The following is a 16,531-nucleotide window of genomic DNA, read 5'->3' on the forward strand; positions in this document are numbered from 1 at the left end:
CAAGCTCATCCTGCTTAGTGGTTCTTTTACAGGACATGTTCTCCTGGTCATGCTCTCAGCATTGCCAGCTACATCCTACTGTGGCTAGCAGAGTTTTGCAGCTTGCACAGGAGTGAGGAGTAGTGAGCCTGAACTGCCCCAAGAAGCAAGTGATGGGACTTTTCCATTACATGCTTTGTGCTTTGACATGTCTGGACAAGACATGCTTGTCCTTTTCCTAAGCACATGACCCATGGTAAGAAGTGCAAGGCCTTAGGAGGGCACCCCAGGAGCCCCAGAAGTGCTCATCTGGGGTGACTGTAACGCGTGTCTCCTCTCCCTCCCCAGGGTACCACCGTGCGGATGATAACAGCAATAGACCAGGACAAGGGCCGTCCCCGGGGCATCGGCTACACCATTGTCTCAGGTAAGTTGGGGAGAGAATGTGGTGGGGAGCCTAGCGGGGATAGAGGATCTAGCCCTGCAGTAAGTCTTTGTACATCCCGTGCCTGGGAAATTATATTTGGCTAAGTATCTTCTTGACTGTACTGCTTGCTCTTTTGATTCAACATCACTAATTACTGTAGCTTACTGCTACAACCGAAAGCTTTTACCTCCCTGAAAAGCTTTCTTTGCTTCCAGCGCTGTTGGAGCGCTTCATTTGTGGCATCCCTTTTCCTCAAGCAGCAGACGTTATTTTTAACAAATTTTGGAATATCTCATAGCAAAACCTTTCTGTCCTAATCGTGAGCTACAAGCAGCTCTACTTTACGCAGCCTCATGGAGGAGACCTGCAAAGAGCTGGGCGTAAAACTCTTGCTGGCAGCGCAGTGTTTATTGTTTAGGGAGAGAATGGGACTGATTATGGGCTGAATGGCTCCTGGCAGTTTCTGCAGCGTTTCCCAAAGCCGCCGTCTCCCGCACCCACCCCTTCGAGGGCTGGCCTCCCAAAGCACTGCCAGAGCTTCACAAGCTGGGAGGCAGGGGCTGGAGCCACGAGGGTGCAGGGCTAGAAAATTAAGTTTAATTCAAGCACTGGAGGGTTTCTGCCTTCTGACAGGAACGTGGCTTGATCCCGTTTTCTTGGGGTGACTCTGAAGCTCAGGGTACTCCTCCCAGGGTGTGTGGGTACCTTGCTGAAAGTGATGTAGCTGGTCACCCAAGGACACTTGCTGGGCAGTGCTTGTCTCCTTTGGGTCCGTAGTTTGTGGATCTATTCTGACGTCTAAAGAGCCATGGGCAGGGCAGTCTGGGCAGGTATTTCCAGATAAAACACAATTGTGCATTGAAAAGGCAAGTTTTGGGAACTGGACCCACCTTATTTAAGATGCCTTGAGGTCATTGGGACTCTGCCATATCCAAGGCAGACTTTGATGCTCACTGGACTGCACTCAGACCCTGCTTTGGTGGGGTTGTGCCCCAGGGATAGACAGACTACTTGAGTTAACCCAGGAGCAAGGGACCAGCTTGGTGGGTCTGGGTTGTAACCCTATTTCTGGTATTGCTTTTTCTGGAGAGACCTTCAGAGGAAGAAATGGCTGTAGTGCCTGCTCTCCCTGCTGTGCCACATGCTTCAGATGCTGGTTGGCAGTTCCTTCAAGCTACATGTGTGGAAATAATTCCCCAGTTCCTCAAAGCCTAGGCATTTCAAATTCTCTTTTAATCAACCTTTAGGGTCAAGGTGATTTCACCCTGATTTTCAAGTCCGCTGATCCTGACTGCAAGTACCTTGGTTAGTGTGCCTTTGAAGATGCAAGGATTATTTATTCCTCTAATTTCTTCTGCAATTTATTCTAATGTTCCCCTGGCATGAATTAAGTGAAAGATTCCCCCAGATTGCATGTATCAACAGACTAAAGTGCAGCAGGGACTTGCTTTTGTCTCACTGGAGACTGGACTGAAACCTCTGATTTTGCAGAGGCTGTTGAACGACTCTGAGGATGGTTAAAGATTCAGCTTATAGAAACTCCACCCAGCTCAAAGTCTGAAGATAGCCAGCAGCTGGGAAATCACCCTTGTCCTGTTCATCCACCCTCCTTTGGGCATCTGCTGATGGCCACAGACCCTTTTTCTGACAGAGTGTGCGTTATGCTGTAGGTATCTAATTTTCCCTTGTCAGCACTGATGCAATACGAACAGCTCTGGGTTTCTGAGGGCCTTTATTTGATGGCTTAAACCTACAGAAACAACTGTGTAATCTACAGGGGGTTAATTTGCTAAATGCATCCATCCATTCATGGTCATGTCAGGCTTTCTGCTCATTGTATGGTTCAGCAGCTCTACTGAATCGAGGAAACAAACCTTGGACCCTGGATTTTTACCTGGAATGTTCATGCATGCTCTTATTTCCATGTCTAGCTTTGCAGGAGGTTTTCCTGCAAAACAGTCATCATGTCCCTTTGCAAGTGTCCCCTGCTCAGTGCCACGGTAGCATCAGTCTGGTCATTATGGCTGGATGGAGGGATGGTGGAAGGGAGCCAGGCATGCTCTGGGAGCCTGGCTGGGGAGGATGGGGTGTGCAGAGTGACAGGCAGGCAGATCAATACATACAGCTTCACATCTGCTTGCATATGCCAAAAGCTTAATCCCTGCCCCCAAGTCCTGCCTGGTGGGGGGCAGCTCTCATATCAGAGAATCAGGCAGAACACATCAAAGAGTGATTAAACTGCTTTGCATTATTTATTTTTTTTTTTCCCAAACATGAGAATTGCAGAGTATTTTTATAACTGGCCAGGAGTCATAGAATCATGGAATGGTTAGGGTTGGAAAGGACCTTAAGATCATCTAATTCCAGCTCCCAGTGCCATGGGCAGAGACACCTCCCACTAGACCAGGCAACCTGCCTAACCTGGCCTTGAACACTGCCAAGGATGAGTCCTCCTTCTGTTGGCACCAGCATCTTCCAGAGTGATATGCTGGGAAGGATTAACCCATGAATGGACTGAGGGACAACTGCTGACACCTGCTATTGCCTCCAGCCTCCTCCCCATCTTCACCCTGACTTCAGCTTAAGGCAGAGATTTTCAAGATCCCTGAAGCCAGGCTTCAGGATTCCTTCTTTCCACTGTGGGTTGTGTTTGTTGCCAGAACCAGAGTTGGCCAACTCTTTTCAGCTTCCAGACTGTGGTCGAGGTGTGTGGCTGAAGGCAACTTTTAAAGAAAACATGGTCATGGAGCAGACAAGTTTTTCCCTGAAGTCATAGGGTGTGAGTGCCTCCCTGCCTTGCTCAAGGCACTCTCTTATACCTTACATGATTTGATTCTTGCTTTTTAAAGAATATGTTACTTCCTGATGCCTGAGAGTGCAGACATGGGAACCAGCAGCTAGCATGCCTCCAAAATCCTGCTCACTCAAGGCAAGTGATTTTTTTGGCAGGCAGGTAAAGCCTAATTAATTTGTCATTATCCTCAATCACAATGGTAAAGGTCAGCAAGCAGATTTTGTGCCTGAGCTGGTAAATTTTTATGGCAATTTTGCAAAAAAACAGCTTAACATATGGGAATACGGAAGCAAATTAAATTAGAAACCAACCGTAAGCAAAAGTGAAAATGGCCAGTGGAGGTTGTAATTGTACTCTTCAGCTCCTTTCCACAAGGGGAGGTGGCAGTGATGCTGTTCTGATTTCACAGCAGGAATGGGTGATGCTTCCCCCACGCTCTCCCATGTCTTCAGGTACAGGGTTCACGTGTGCCTGGTCTGATTTTACTAACTGGTGTTGAATATACAGCAGTGAGAGGGCTGAAAAGTGACATGGCTGTTTATCATTCCTTTGGTATCAATATCTAAAGCATTGGTATGATTTGGAGGCAGGATATAAAAATTAATTTGGAATTGCTGGTGTCCTTTTCAGCTCCATCCCCCAGGTAGCTGTGCCTCGGGATATACTACTGCAGCTCTTATTTATATAGCTATCTCCAGCACAAGGTCCTCCCGTGACAGGAAAACAATAAAACTAAAAGATTAACCATAACCACATAAAAAAAGACTTAAGATCTAACTTTATGCCAACAGCTTATAAAGCTGTTAAGCCTGAAACGACAGAGGAGCTCTGATCTAGCTGTGTCACGGCTTTGGCTAGTTGTCCTAATAGGGTAGATGAGCCTGCCTCCTGTCTGCCTGCCTGCACTGAGAATCATTTCCATATCTTATAGGCAAAAGCCATTCAGTTGTTTCTCCCCTTCCCTGCCAATCTCCATGTTTTAGCCCCATGAAGATATGTACTTTTTTTGCCCCATACTTTGCAAGTAGTGGGATCACTGCCCTGCAAAAGGCCATTTGAAAAAGAAATCCAGATTGAGATCTTACAATTCAAGCCCCTTGTGCTGACAGGTTGGCCAGTGCCGGGGCTCCCATCACTCTAATGGGTGTTTCTGCTGCTTTTCCCACGTGAAAAAGAGGGTGCAGGCAGCCTGTGGCCAGTGCCTTGCAAAAGCCCTCCCTTCCTGATTTCCCAGCTGCTTTGACAGGTTGGAGATGCTCAGCCACTGAGGTCAGGACTCTGTTTGAAGGACAGATAATTAATCCAGCAAAGTAATCCACAGTTCCTTTTTGGCAGATTTATGAAGATAGCCTCTGTACCGGGGACTTTGGCTCATCATCTTTCATTTCCCAGGCAAAGAGAGTGACTTGTTGTATAACATGACCTGTTCTAGATAAGGCTTTTCATTTAAGGGAACTCTCTGGTCTAACAGAGATTGATTTTCCTGGTGGAAATCGGACAGCCCCAGTGCTCTTGGCAGGATCAGGCCTGCAGACAGCAGTGTGTTTTAATGTTTGCTGCTGCTGCACATCACCTGGGGCAAGGGGAATCCTTTGGCTCTTTAAGAGAAGGACTTTTATTGTGAATTAAATGACAATTTAATTAATAGGCAGGAGGAGATTTTGACCCACTAGCTTTTGTTAGGAAAACGTATTGTATGACTATAGTCCTGTGCTTTGCTCACTAGCAGTAAACTTTGGGTTTCATTTATTTCCAGGACAGCCAGAACACTTCATATGTCCTGGCATGAAGGTGACCTGTGCTGTTCGGGCAGGCACTGAAGGATTAAACCAAGGGAAAGGGTCCCGGGGCTCCAATGTCAGTCTCTGCCTGCCTGGCACATTTCAGGTGCAGTGATGGATGGGCAATGGGAGATTGCATAAGGGCAATCCGTATGTCCTTCCTGTGGCTTGGAAAGTCTTGCAGGAGAGAGGGGAGTGAGTGCAGGGCTCTCAGTCAGTGAGCTGGTGCTTAGGGCTCTTCAAAAAATCCTTAGGGCACTTTTTTGCTTCCCCAAGTTGATTGTTTTAGGAGACTGATACAGTTTCTGGCAAAGCATTTTCTTCCTAAAGCTGGTGCATCCCAAGGGAAGCATGAATTAAAAATCATTATTTGATCAATGTAATAGCAGTGCGAGTTACAAAAGCAAGTGGAAAGCATGTCTGAAATGAATTGCTCTCCATCTTTCTTCCGATTTTTCTGCTAAGGAATAAAATGTCATATACGTGTGTGCGTAATGTAAAAATCAGTGCAGTAGCTCTCAAAACATGTTTCACCTAGTCTTTAACAGATCTGGAGTTGCCTTCCTTTGAGGTAAGGTTAAATGGCCAAAGAGGTCTCCTAGCCTTCAGCTGCTGTCACTCCTTTTAGTATTTTGATCCAACTTAATAAAGGCATGGCAAAGTGAACCACTTCCTCGAGTCCCTTAAACCGGACATCAGGGAGGAATGTTGGAAAAAGGACCTGATAGTTTTAATATTCCCATTGGCGGTTGGCCTACAACATGCTGTCTTTCTTCCCACAGTTTGATCGCTTGGTGAACTACTAGGGTGTTAAAGTCCTCATAAATTACACCTGCTGGGAGGGCCTTCCAGCATGATTTAAAGGCAGTCATCATAGCAGAACATTTCTGTAGGAGGACACGCTGATGGGTGGAAAAGTGCCTCACGTCAAGTTATTCATCAAAGGCTGTTTTCCCCACCCTGCCAATGCATGAGGATGAGACAGCACAAAGAGGAGATGGTGGCTGCAGCCGCAGCCCCTCTTTTCTTGGCTCAATTCCTTCCTCCCCACTGCTAATGATGCTTTGTCGTCACATTGGCATCTTGCTTTGGCTCCCTGGCAATCCAGAAATCACTGAAAAGAGATACAGTTGTGGTAATGGTTTGCATGGCAGGTGGTCTCCTAGCAAATGGCCTTCAGTAATTAAAACTATACATTCCCTTTTATGTGTAAATATGAAACAAAAGCATATTTTTTGTTTAATTTCCACTTCCTATTTAACTTCCTGGGATTTAATGTGTATGCAAGCTGTTGGCAATCTCTGGAGAAGAATGAACCTGTGCTGTCTCTGTTCCTGTTTGGGCTAGGGAAAGCAATCAGTTCAGAGATGGTTTTCAATGGAAGATTTTCTGAAAGGTGTTGAGCCTGGAGATATGGGATTTATGATAAAAGCTGATTCAGACTTGTTACTGGGCTTATTACAGGGTACTCCTTTCATAGTCTCCTGATGAGTCTGCCTACTGCTGTGGAAGAGGTAGGAGATGTGATTTGTGGGTCTCAGTCTAGCTCAGGCATAATAGCCATTAAGGAAGTGCCATTTTATGTGCATGCATCCTTTGACTGCAGGCTGAGAGAGTGTTCTGCAACTGCTGCTCCGAGGTGGTGACGCCTGGCAGCCCAGACCAGCCAGCTCTCTCTGGGAATGCATGCTGCCTTCTGTGCCCTGTTTATTAGGCTAAAAATCCTCTGTGAGCTCAGGTGGAGGGTTAAAGTGTTGTGTTTACAGAAATGAGTGAAATAAATATTTATGGTGGTTTTCCCTCTTGACTCACCATCCAGCTGTTGGCTGCTCTCCCGTAGCAGGTTTTAGGGTTAGATTCGTGGAAAGAGGAAAGGCTGTGAGGAAGAAGGCCAAGCCAGGCAGAGCTGGCGATTTGCCTTCCCTTTGAGCCACCAAGCACATTTTAGATGATGTGGGGGAATGGTGGTTGTGGTCCAAGACTCCGCATCTTTTTGTGTCATTAATTACGCTCAGAGCAGGAACCTTTAAACTCTTCAGGCTCTGTTCTTTCTGGTATCCAGCCACAGCTCCTGAGGGCTTCAGGAGGCGGATTGCACCTTGCGAGGTAAAACTTTCCCTTTATTTTCTCTCACTGTATGTTTGGTTCTAAAAAAGGGAACTGTGTGAGGATGTAATCTGAGCTTCTTCTGTGGCTCTGCAAGATCAAAAATTCTGCTAGTTAGGCTAGAATGGGCAATTAAATCTTTTGGGGAAGATACTAAAAATGCCTGGTTGCAGAGCAGGCATGTGCGGAGGAGTGCCTGCAGTTGTCCCAGAGAAAGCTGCATCTTCTGGTAAGAAGAGCAAACCAAAGTCCAGAGCAGGAGAAACAGATACAGTTTTGTAAAGCATCTTGATTTCACGCAGAGCGAAGAAACAAAGCTCAGGTTGTAACCCCTTTTCCTTTGGGAATCATTTTTTCCCTTTGAATTTAAGCGTGGGGCAATGTATCTGCCCTGGCATGCTTCCCTGCATATTATGCAGGGGCAAAAACTCAAGGTGAAGAGCAGCGAGGTGGTCATGGCAGCTGATGGACTATTTATACGGTAATAACTGTGTCTGTTGCTGACTCTATGAACCACATCCAACAGCATCTATTTCAGTGCCGAAGAGCCCTGACAGAGCACATTTTGATTAATAAATTATCCAGCACAAGGTGTGTGATGGGTTCCCCTTTCACATCTCATGAAAGTCACCCGCTCCAAGTTCAGCAGCTTAGCAAGCCCCGTGCCTTTTGAGGATGCAGCTCCCTAATACAAACAGCTCTTCATGCAGAGATGTGTGGGAAAATTCTCCTGCGTGGGGGAATTGGCTTCCCTTGGCTGACAGGTAGCTCTTGGCTACAGCTGGGCAATAGCTGCATTTCTCCCTCCTAAGGATCTGAATGATGCTCAAAGGCCAAAGGGGTGGGAGGAAGGAGGAGAGACATCAATGTCTTTTTTCTTTTTTCTTTTTTTTTTTTTCCTCCCTGGGTTTGAGCCAGTATTTTTAATGGCCTTTTTAAGCTGTGAGAGCGTTGGCCGAGGGCAATTAAACATTATGGCCCCCATCTATAAAACCCCTCGTTATAGCCATGTTTCTCCAAAACAATGCCTATGCCACCACCCATTCCACAATGAGCCTGGAAAAACGCTCAGAATGGGCTACTGTGATTCATCCCATTGCCCTTAACCCAGCGCCGCATTGATCCCTGCCTTCCTGGTCTCCTGGCCAAATGTGGTGTATGTAGCAGCTGCTGCTGTCCCTGTATGCATGCATGGACAGAGGAATGGGAAAGTTCTCCTTCTACCTGTGTCATAACAAGAAGCTGGGCTTGTATGTTCTGAGCAAGCCTGTTCCTTGCCAGGTGAAAGCAACAAGTCTGCCAGAAATGTATTCACATTGCTGTCCTAAAGCTTTTTTGTTCTCACCGTTCCTCTGTCTTTTTGAGTATTAAAAAACATTATCCGCTTTGTTTTTCTTCTGTCTTTGCTCCCTTTTCCTGCTCGGCTTTTCCCTTCCCATCATTTAATTTTTACCCTATCTCTGATTCCTAACCTGGGTCTCTCTCCTGCTCCCTCCTTGTGCTGTGTTCGGCTCTGCAGGTTTGCAGTGGTAGCAGAGAGGTAGAATTAGACCCTGCCTTCCTACAGGGTGTTCCTTTCTGGTGGATGGTACCTCCTAGGCAGCCTCACTTTCATTTTCTGCTCCCCACCCTGCTTTTCTTAAGGCCATCTTTGTTTTCCCAGCACTTGAAAGCAGAACTTCTTCTTCGCTTGATGAAAGACCCATTTATTCCTTAGCTTTGCCTGCTCCATCCAATGGACCTGGATTACCAGGTTCTCTGTGAACATGCCACATCCTTGTCTGGATGGAGAAGAAGGTGGAGGATAGGTAAGCCTCTGTTTAGCAGAAACCAGAGCATGGGCTCCCTTCTCAAACAGGGGCATGGAAATGAAGTCCTTAGTTTCCATTTAGGAATGCTTTGGTGGGTCAGACCAGACTTCAAGCTAGGCAAGAGATTGCTCAAGCAGGGAAACATGCAGCAGCTGGTAACACCTGAGCCAAGTGAGTGATTGTTTTATGGCCTGCCTGATATGGAGCAGAAGGCTGTGTGTACCACAGCATGAGCCCTGCTTGTGAGAGAGCATGCAAGGGGTGGGGAGATGGGGTACCTTCTTGAAGGCCACTTGGCTTCTCTGTCAAGTGTAGCTCTATGATAGTTTCTGTCTGTGTCATTAAAACAGTTTGCAGAGTGCAAACTTGGAAAGGTTTGTGTTGTTCTGCATCTTCTGAGAAACAGGATTATCTGGGGATCTCAACTGGTGCAGAGGTGCTCCATCCCCTCTGTGTTATCCATCATGCATCTGTGCATTGTGGTATTGCTTCAAAACCAGTGATGAGCAAAACAAGGCTTGCTCTGTTGATATGCCCAGCAGGCAGTGCTGGCCATGGGCCACAAAAGCTATTGGCTGGAGCACTGGGATAGCGTGATGAGAAGCTGGCTCAGCTCACAGTACCCACCTGCAGCCACAGATGGCTATGGGTGGCCAGCTGAGAACTCGCAACCAGTGCAACTGGGAGCAGGATGGAGCAAGCACTGGGAGAGATGGTTGAAAGCCATCAGCCAGTGTGGCTGTCTGCACCAGCAGCTGCAGATTAAGCTGTGCTTAACCCAAGCTTGGCTTTTTCCTGGGTCGGGAAGATGATGGAGAGATAATGGGAGAACCAGGGAGGGAGGAGAAATTGTACAGAGGAAGAGTAAAAGTCCAGGGGGAGAGAAAGACAAAATTGGTGATTTTTCACCCACCTTTTTTTTTTCCCTTGCTCTGAGGAAATTGAAGACATGTGAAGATTAGAGAGATTTTTGCAAAGAAAGAGTCTCCATGGAATGTGCATTGTTCGGCAGTGCAAGTACTTCAGAAGGGATCACTGGTCAGAGGAATAATGAAGTGGTGGTTGAAGAAGCATTGTAGAGGAAATGAGGAAAGGCTTCTGAGGGACAAGTTTGGAGACACCTTTTTTCCTTTTGAGGCTAATTTGCAAAGCTGGCAATTCTCTGCCAGCAGAAAGGCACCCCGGAGGGTATCTGATGTGTATCTGCTGTCTCTGTTGTGCTGGGGAGGCTGAGCTAGAGAAAAGGCTCTGATGTGTAGCCTGGGAGGGTATTTGTGTCCCTGATTTATTCTCCATCCTTCAAAAAATGACTATGGTCAAATATGAAATGCATAACCATTCTTAGGACACAGTGACTGGAGGTGTTAGGAGGCAGCATGCCATTCCTCAGTGCTGTGTTTAGTCCTTTTTGTCATATTTCTGCCCTGTTGACCTATTTCCACTAAAACACATTGGTCTCTGCATTTACAGATTCTTGTTAGCATTGCACTTTGTATTAGGGGAGTGTACCAAGATTGCCCTGATGCATAAACTTTATCATGGCAACATGGCAACGTGGAGCATTTAAATGCCTTGCAGCACAATTCAGTGCATCTTGTGGCGCGTCCTCCAAAGCTAGTATCAGAAGTCTCCTAAAGAGATGTAAATTACAGAGCAAAGGTGCGAAGTCAAGATGAAAAGAGGAGACTTGTCCAAGGGAGGAGACTAGAGATCTTCATGTATGGCAGAGAAAGTTAGATGAAAAAAAAAGCAAAGCTGCTGCGGATGTTTTAAGTAGCTGCACATCAGTTCATTAAGCTGGCTAGCAGTCAAGGGGCCATTTCAGATGGGAGAGAAGACCAAGGACAGAAATGGGAGGCATTCAGCATGAGAGGAAGATGTAAAAGCTTGGTAACGGGGGAGAAAGGTGTTCTGGCACTTAAGGATCTGTGAGAGAGAGAAGATGCTTGCAGCCAGCCACTCATAAAGGCCAGGGTGGCTCCTGGGGCTGGGAGGGAGGGAGAGCTGGACATGGAGGCTTTGGCCATCCTGTAAAAGGTGCAGCTGTGGTTAAACAGGGGATTGTAAGGGAGTGAGGTGGATGCCGACTGATGGAAGCAACTTTCTGCAACAGCAGATATCTCAAAGCTCCCTTCCAGGGAAATGACAAATGTGTGTTTCCTTCATGCTGAGATATATTGAGAAGATGGGGTTTTTAGTTTTGACTGGGATGAATATAGCGTACCTGCAGGGTTTCCTTGTTCCCATTTGGGGCTGGATCAGGGGTTTCTGCATACCTAGAGATGATGAAGGGAGTGGTGTGGGTGACCATATGCCTGTATATAACCTCCTTGGTCATCACTATTTCAACAGCCAACAGCCTCCTCTGGTATTGTGTCGGGCCTGGCACGGCATCAGGTATCCCAGGCTCCACACACCAGCTGCTTTCTTTTGTCTGGCTGACAGAGAGAGCACCCAGGACTGACACAGTAACATTCCCAGTGCGGGATGTTTGTCATTTTAGTATCTGCTGGCTGTGAGACTCAAGTGTTGTCTTAATCCTCTCTGGGTGCCTAATTCCAGAGTAGGAGTCAAGCTGAGGATAGGGTGCAGCACAGACCTCCATGGCACCTTGTCCGGTTGCTTTCATGTGAGGACCAGCTTAGTGGCCAAATTTGGCTCAGGCAGAGGGAAACAAGGCAACTGCATGGGGTCAACACATCTGTCAAGAGTATAAAAGCAGGGCAAGAACTCTGATATCCTCCCTGGCTCAAATATGTCCATCTAAGAAAATTCCTGAGCTGCTTGTGGCTTTTCTGTTCTTTGATAGATGTTTTTTTTTTCCTTTCATCAGCTCCCCAGTCTCTCCTTGAATACGTGTGGACTTCCATCATCTTCACTATCCTCTGGCAAGAGGCCCCACAGTTAAAATACTGCTCGTTATGTGATGCTGATACTTTTGAGCTTAGTCTGTCTGCACCTTTCTCTGATTAATCTGACTGATGTCCCCTGACTCTTGTGTTTTAAGAAAGAGGCCATGCCCACCTCAGGGACATGGTGCCCTGAGAATGCAGGCAGTTGTTCAGAGACGAGTACCTGGATTTGGCCCTGTTTTTGGCTGCGCTGTTGCATATTTTAATAACCAAATCCTCTTGAAATTCTTCATCTGTCTGCAGCATTCACAACATTACTGGCTGTTGGAGGGAAAGCACTGTTTTGAGCCCTGAGCTGGGGCAGGTGAGAGGAGGAGAGGACCATTACAACCATGACAGTTTAAAGCACATTGAGTTAATGTGCAGGATTTGCAGAGACCAGCCTGTGTCCAGCTTGGAGCTCCTGGTCTGGCAACAGATCTCCTCTGTAGAACCTCTCAAGAACCAGGTCTAGTCATGCACAGAGACTGTCAGGGGAAGAAGCTTGTGTCCTCTCATTTCCCTCTCTGTGTTACCCACACCACCATTTAGCATCAGCTGTACCAGCCGCTTCTGCTCACACTGCCTGTTACTTTCTTCAGGTAACACCAACAGCATCTTTGCACTGGACTACATCAGCGGGGCCTTAACCCTGAATGGGCTGCTGGACCGGGAAAACCCCTTCTATAGTGCTGGATTCATCCTCACAGTGAAGGTGAGACCTCCATCATCTGGGAGGCAGACTGGCAGAGCAGGATGGGGAGGTCATCCTGCCTGGAGACAACTCCTTTGAGGTGGAGGTACAAAACTGGGACATGTTGCTCCTGTGGGCATCTAGAACCATGATACGCTATTCCCTGGCCAAGCCAAGCAAGATGTTTAACACAGCTCCCCTGTATGGTGGCCCAAAATGTGGCTGCCTCTATATGAATGAATAAGGTAATTTTTGGTGCCCAGCCTAGTCTTCAACTAGATTTGCCTGTGATTGTATCTGCTGGCAGCAGGCAGGTGCCTTGGGATTGCAAATAGTATGAGACGCCTACATTCAGGTACCTGGATTATGCCTACCATTCCTCCCCAGACCCATGGAAAAACAGTTATATTTTGTCAAGTCAACGGGCAGAGGTATAACAAGGCATCATCTGCAACTGCCCAGCACAGAATGGCATGGCAAGGTAGTGATGCTGAAAGCTGCCTCAAGAAAAGGCTCTGGAGCAATGCTCTTCCAGCCCTACCAGCCCCACCTGAGAGCAGCTCCCTGCTCACAGCCCTGCACTTAAAATCATTACCAAGCTGGGCAGATGGTTAGTAACACATTTAGCAGTATAGATTCTTCTGAGCTGGTGTGGGGAAAAATCAGCATTGTAGGAAGGGTCATTGATTGGGAGGGCAGGAGCCATCGAGTCACATTCTCATTTTGGCAAGTACAATGCTTTGTCAGGGGTGCAAAGGGACAAGAAGTTACCCCTCTAGGTCCCAGACATAGGTCATACTGTGGGGCTTTATGCATGTCTTTATGCACCCATCCCTGGTATGTCTTGGTTTGGGCTTTTATAGTATCAGTACAATAGAAATGGAAAGAGGGAGGGTCGTCTGGTTTTAACAAGGACAAAATATCAGCTTAATTTTAGAAAGATTCGTGAATCTGAAAAATTGCCTGTTTTCCTGCCTGCATGATAATGGAGTTCCAGCTATATTCTGTTGATCCGATGGATTTTTATTTCCTCTCCCCACAAACTTTGCATCTTCCTGCAAACGCCAACTCTCTGCGTCCTGCACCCCCAGGACCCAAAATGTTCTCTGCTGCTCTTGTCCTGGAGCACGCAGGGAAAATACAGCTGGATTGCTCCTTGTTCGGATCAGCCTGTTCTGCTGTTGTGTGCAGAAGCAGTGAATAGCAATGAGCCATGTGGGTCGTGTTAGCGCTGCTTTTCTGTGCCCACAGCAAAGCAAGATTATCCAAAGGACAAGAGGAGGGACTCTGCTTGAAAAGGCTGATTCACAAGTCTTGCTTCTCTGGCAACAAAATCTGCACTCTTTCCTTTTGGGAAAGCGAAATTAAAGTCTTTCTTAAGACAGAGGTGTGATTTGGAGTCATGATTCAGCTCTGTATTTAGACACATGTTGCCAAACCTATTTTAAGGTCTAAATCTTGTTTTCTTCTGTTGCCCTAGTTTTCTCTCCCTTCAGTAGTACTATGGTGGATTAGTTCCCTGCTCCTGGTTCCACCCCAGGAGATTGCAGAGGAGAAAATAGGAGTACTCTTTTCTCCATCGTGGCTTCCCTTACTTTGAGGACTGACCCAAACATCTCAAAAGGCAACTTTTTTGTTGTTGTTCAAATGCTTGGGGCAGGAGAATTGCCTGCTCATCCCCTAGCGTGACTCTGAGTCCCGACAACCTGTTGCATGGTGGAGGAAAGTGAGAACTTGCCCACAGCCATCTTAAGGGAAACGTTAAACCCCTCGGAAGGTTTGCAACAGTACTATGGGTCTGAAACATGGGTGATGGAAGAGCTGCGTCAACATCTATGTGTTAATGGGTCAGCACTGTGGAAAGCTGCTTAAGGTTAAGGGGCAATGGCTCAACCAACTAAGCATACTTCCTTGGCAAAGGGGAGGAAGCAAAAGCTGCAAGAGTCTCTAATCACAGCGTGCACACTTCCTATTACATTTATTCTTTGAAAAATAAAGGCTGCTCTGTTGTTTTCTCTCCTTGCAGGGGACAGAGCTGAATGATGACCGCACACCCTCCAACGCCACTGTCACCACCACCTTCAACATCCTAGTCATCGACATCAATGACAATGCACCTGAGTTCAACAGCTCGGAGTACAGTGTGGCCATCCCAGAGCTGGCCCAGGTGGGCTTTGCCCTTCCCCTCTTCATCCAGGTGCAGGATAAAGATGAGGTGAGGTATCCACTGCTGTGGGCACTTCTGTCCGTTCTTTGTAGGGTAGCACTCATGTGGGGTTTGGGGGTGCAGTAAAGGATAAGCCACTAATGAACTTGTGATGAGGTGCATGGTTATGTCCTGATAACCATTTTTTTCAGCTCTTACTGCTGCCATTGGTCTGCTTGCTCAGTACACTGAGTGCAGATAGATGCCCTTCCCAGAGAGCAGGCGTGGTATGTGCTTTAATGCAGTCAGGATTGCACGGTCACTGAAAGCCAGAAAATAGGATTGTGTGGGATGCTGATTCTTGCCTGCTTCTGAGGACTCTTGTTGGGCAGTCCTTTGCCACTCTGTTTTAGAAAGGGATAAGGTTTTCTGGTGGGCTCCCACAGGAGGGGAAAGAAGGGACCTCCACACTCTCTGCTCTGGCAGGGATGGGTACTGCTGTGACCTGGGATAAGATAGGTCTGCTATCTTGGGGCTGGAGGAAGTATGGGGGACACTGGGATAACAGTTCATCACTGCAAAAGAACCAGGAGTGCTGAAGGCTTGTTCCTCCCTCATGTTAATGGAGCTCCTATTTGTTACGCGCTGGTCCATGCCATCCATGTAGGGATTGCGGCATGTTTTCCAGCCTTGGGCTTGCAGCCTTCAATTACTCTGATTATTTGACTTGTGCAATTCATGCCTGGCTGCTTCTGTGTGCCAGTACCCTCCAACTCTTCCACGCTGTGCGGTGTCTGCTTCAAACCAGTGCTGACACCACATGGTGAATTTTCCAAAATCCCTCGGAAAAGCTCTGGCTACAGGCTCGTGCCACCCCAAGTGAGAGATGAGGGGAGAGGGTCTGTCAGAACAAATGGCATCATCAGGATGTTTTCCTGATGCTTCAGGGAAATGATGTGATAGTACCATGGAATATGAAACAGTATCTGCCTCCTCCCCCCCCCCCTCCAAACGCTGGTGGGTCAATTAAACTGTGCATTTTCTAAGACACCTTTGCTGGCTGAGATGATGGATTTGCTTTTCTCCAGTCCTGGGTGGAGTTCTCCACGTCTCATAAAGCCATTCAGAAACCCCGTTTTTTTTTCACGGGAAGTGATTATGACACAGAACTAATAATCTACTTGTGACATGATGTCACCATCCAAGAGTTATGAGTTCAGCCTGAAGAGGTGCAGATGAAGTATTAAGCAGATAAAGAGACTGTTTTTTTCTTGAAAATGTCAATTGCTAATAAAGAAGATATGGATATGACAGATGCTTAGGATAGTTTCTGAATAGAGCTGCTGTCGTGCTTTCTGAGAGATGTCAGCAGATCTGTTCTTGAAGGGCATTGTAGCACTTCTGTTTGTGCCAGAAGGATGAAGGATCTGTCATTATTTCTGGTTAAAAGCTCATTTTACTGGAGTGACTTCCATTCAAGAATTCACTTTTCAGCCTTGCTAATTTTAAAATGGGAGAATAAAAAATAGCCTTGCCTTCCCGATCACACCAGCAAAAAATAGACTCATTCTTGTGATGTATTTCTTTAAGTTCCTGAGATTTCCCCACAAGAATTGGCTGAGATTTTTAAAACTGCTGAGAGAGGACCTCGTGTGCTAAGGAAGTCTGAAGGGGTTTTACTGTACACGTCTTCGGAGGCTGTCATATTAGCATGGATTCATTTAACCACAGCATTATTTTCACTGATAAGAAGCACAGGAGAGCTGATGTCTTGAAATATCTGGAGGGAGGAAAGTTATAAGCAACTGTTTCTTGTTTGTTTGTTTGTTTGTTTTCCAATGGTGTATCTTTATTATTTCCCCTTGTGGATGCTTGCAATGGGATAAACCATCCAGGTAGCAC

At 46.8% G+C, this 16,531-nt stretch overlaps 1 protein-coding gene across 13 annotated transcripts in view; it reads left to right on the forward strand.

Moving 5' to 3' along the window:
* The window catches only part of CDH23 (cadherin related 23), a 207,946-nt gene that overhangs the window by 102,937 nt on the left and 88,478 nt on the right, over positions 1–16,531 (forward strand). For all 13 annotated transcript variants that reach the window (XR_009742445.1, XR_009742447.1, XR_009742446.1 and 10 more), the window contains exons 9-11: positions 328–406; positions 12,392–12,504; positions 14,510–14,698. Coding sequence is in view for 10 of the 13 variants with exons in the window: in XM_061447947.1 (XP_061303931.1) it covers positions 328–406; positions 12,392–12,504; positions 14,510–14,698 (381 nt within the window). In the remaining 3 variants the exon portion in view is untranslated. The remainder of the gene's footprint in view (positions 1–327; positions 407–12,391; positions 12,505–14,509; positions 14,699–16,531) is intronic.

Source organism: Pezoporus flaviventris, unplaced genomic scaffold, assembly GCF_033815535.1.
Source record: "Pezoporus flaviventris isolate CSIRO_AGI_PZ_B2104156 unplaced genomic scaffold, CSIRO_AGI_Pfla_v1 ptg000001l, whole genome shotgun sequence".
Lineage (NCBI taxonomy): Eukaryota > Metazoa > Chordata > Aves > Psittaciformes > Psittacidae > Pezoporus > Pezoporus flaviventris.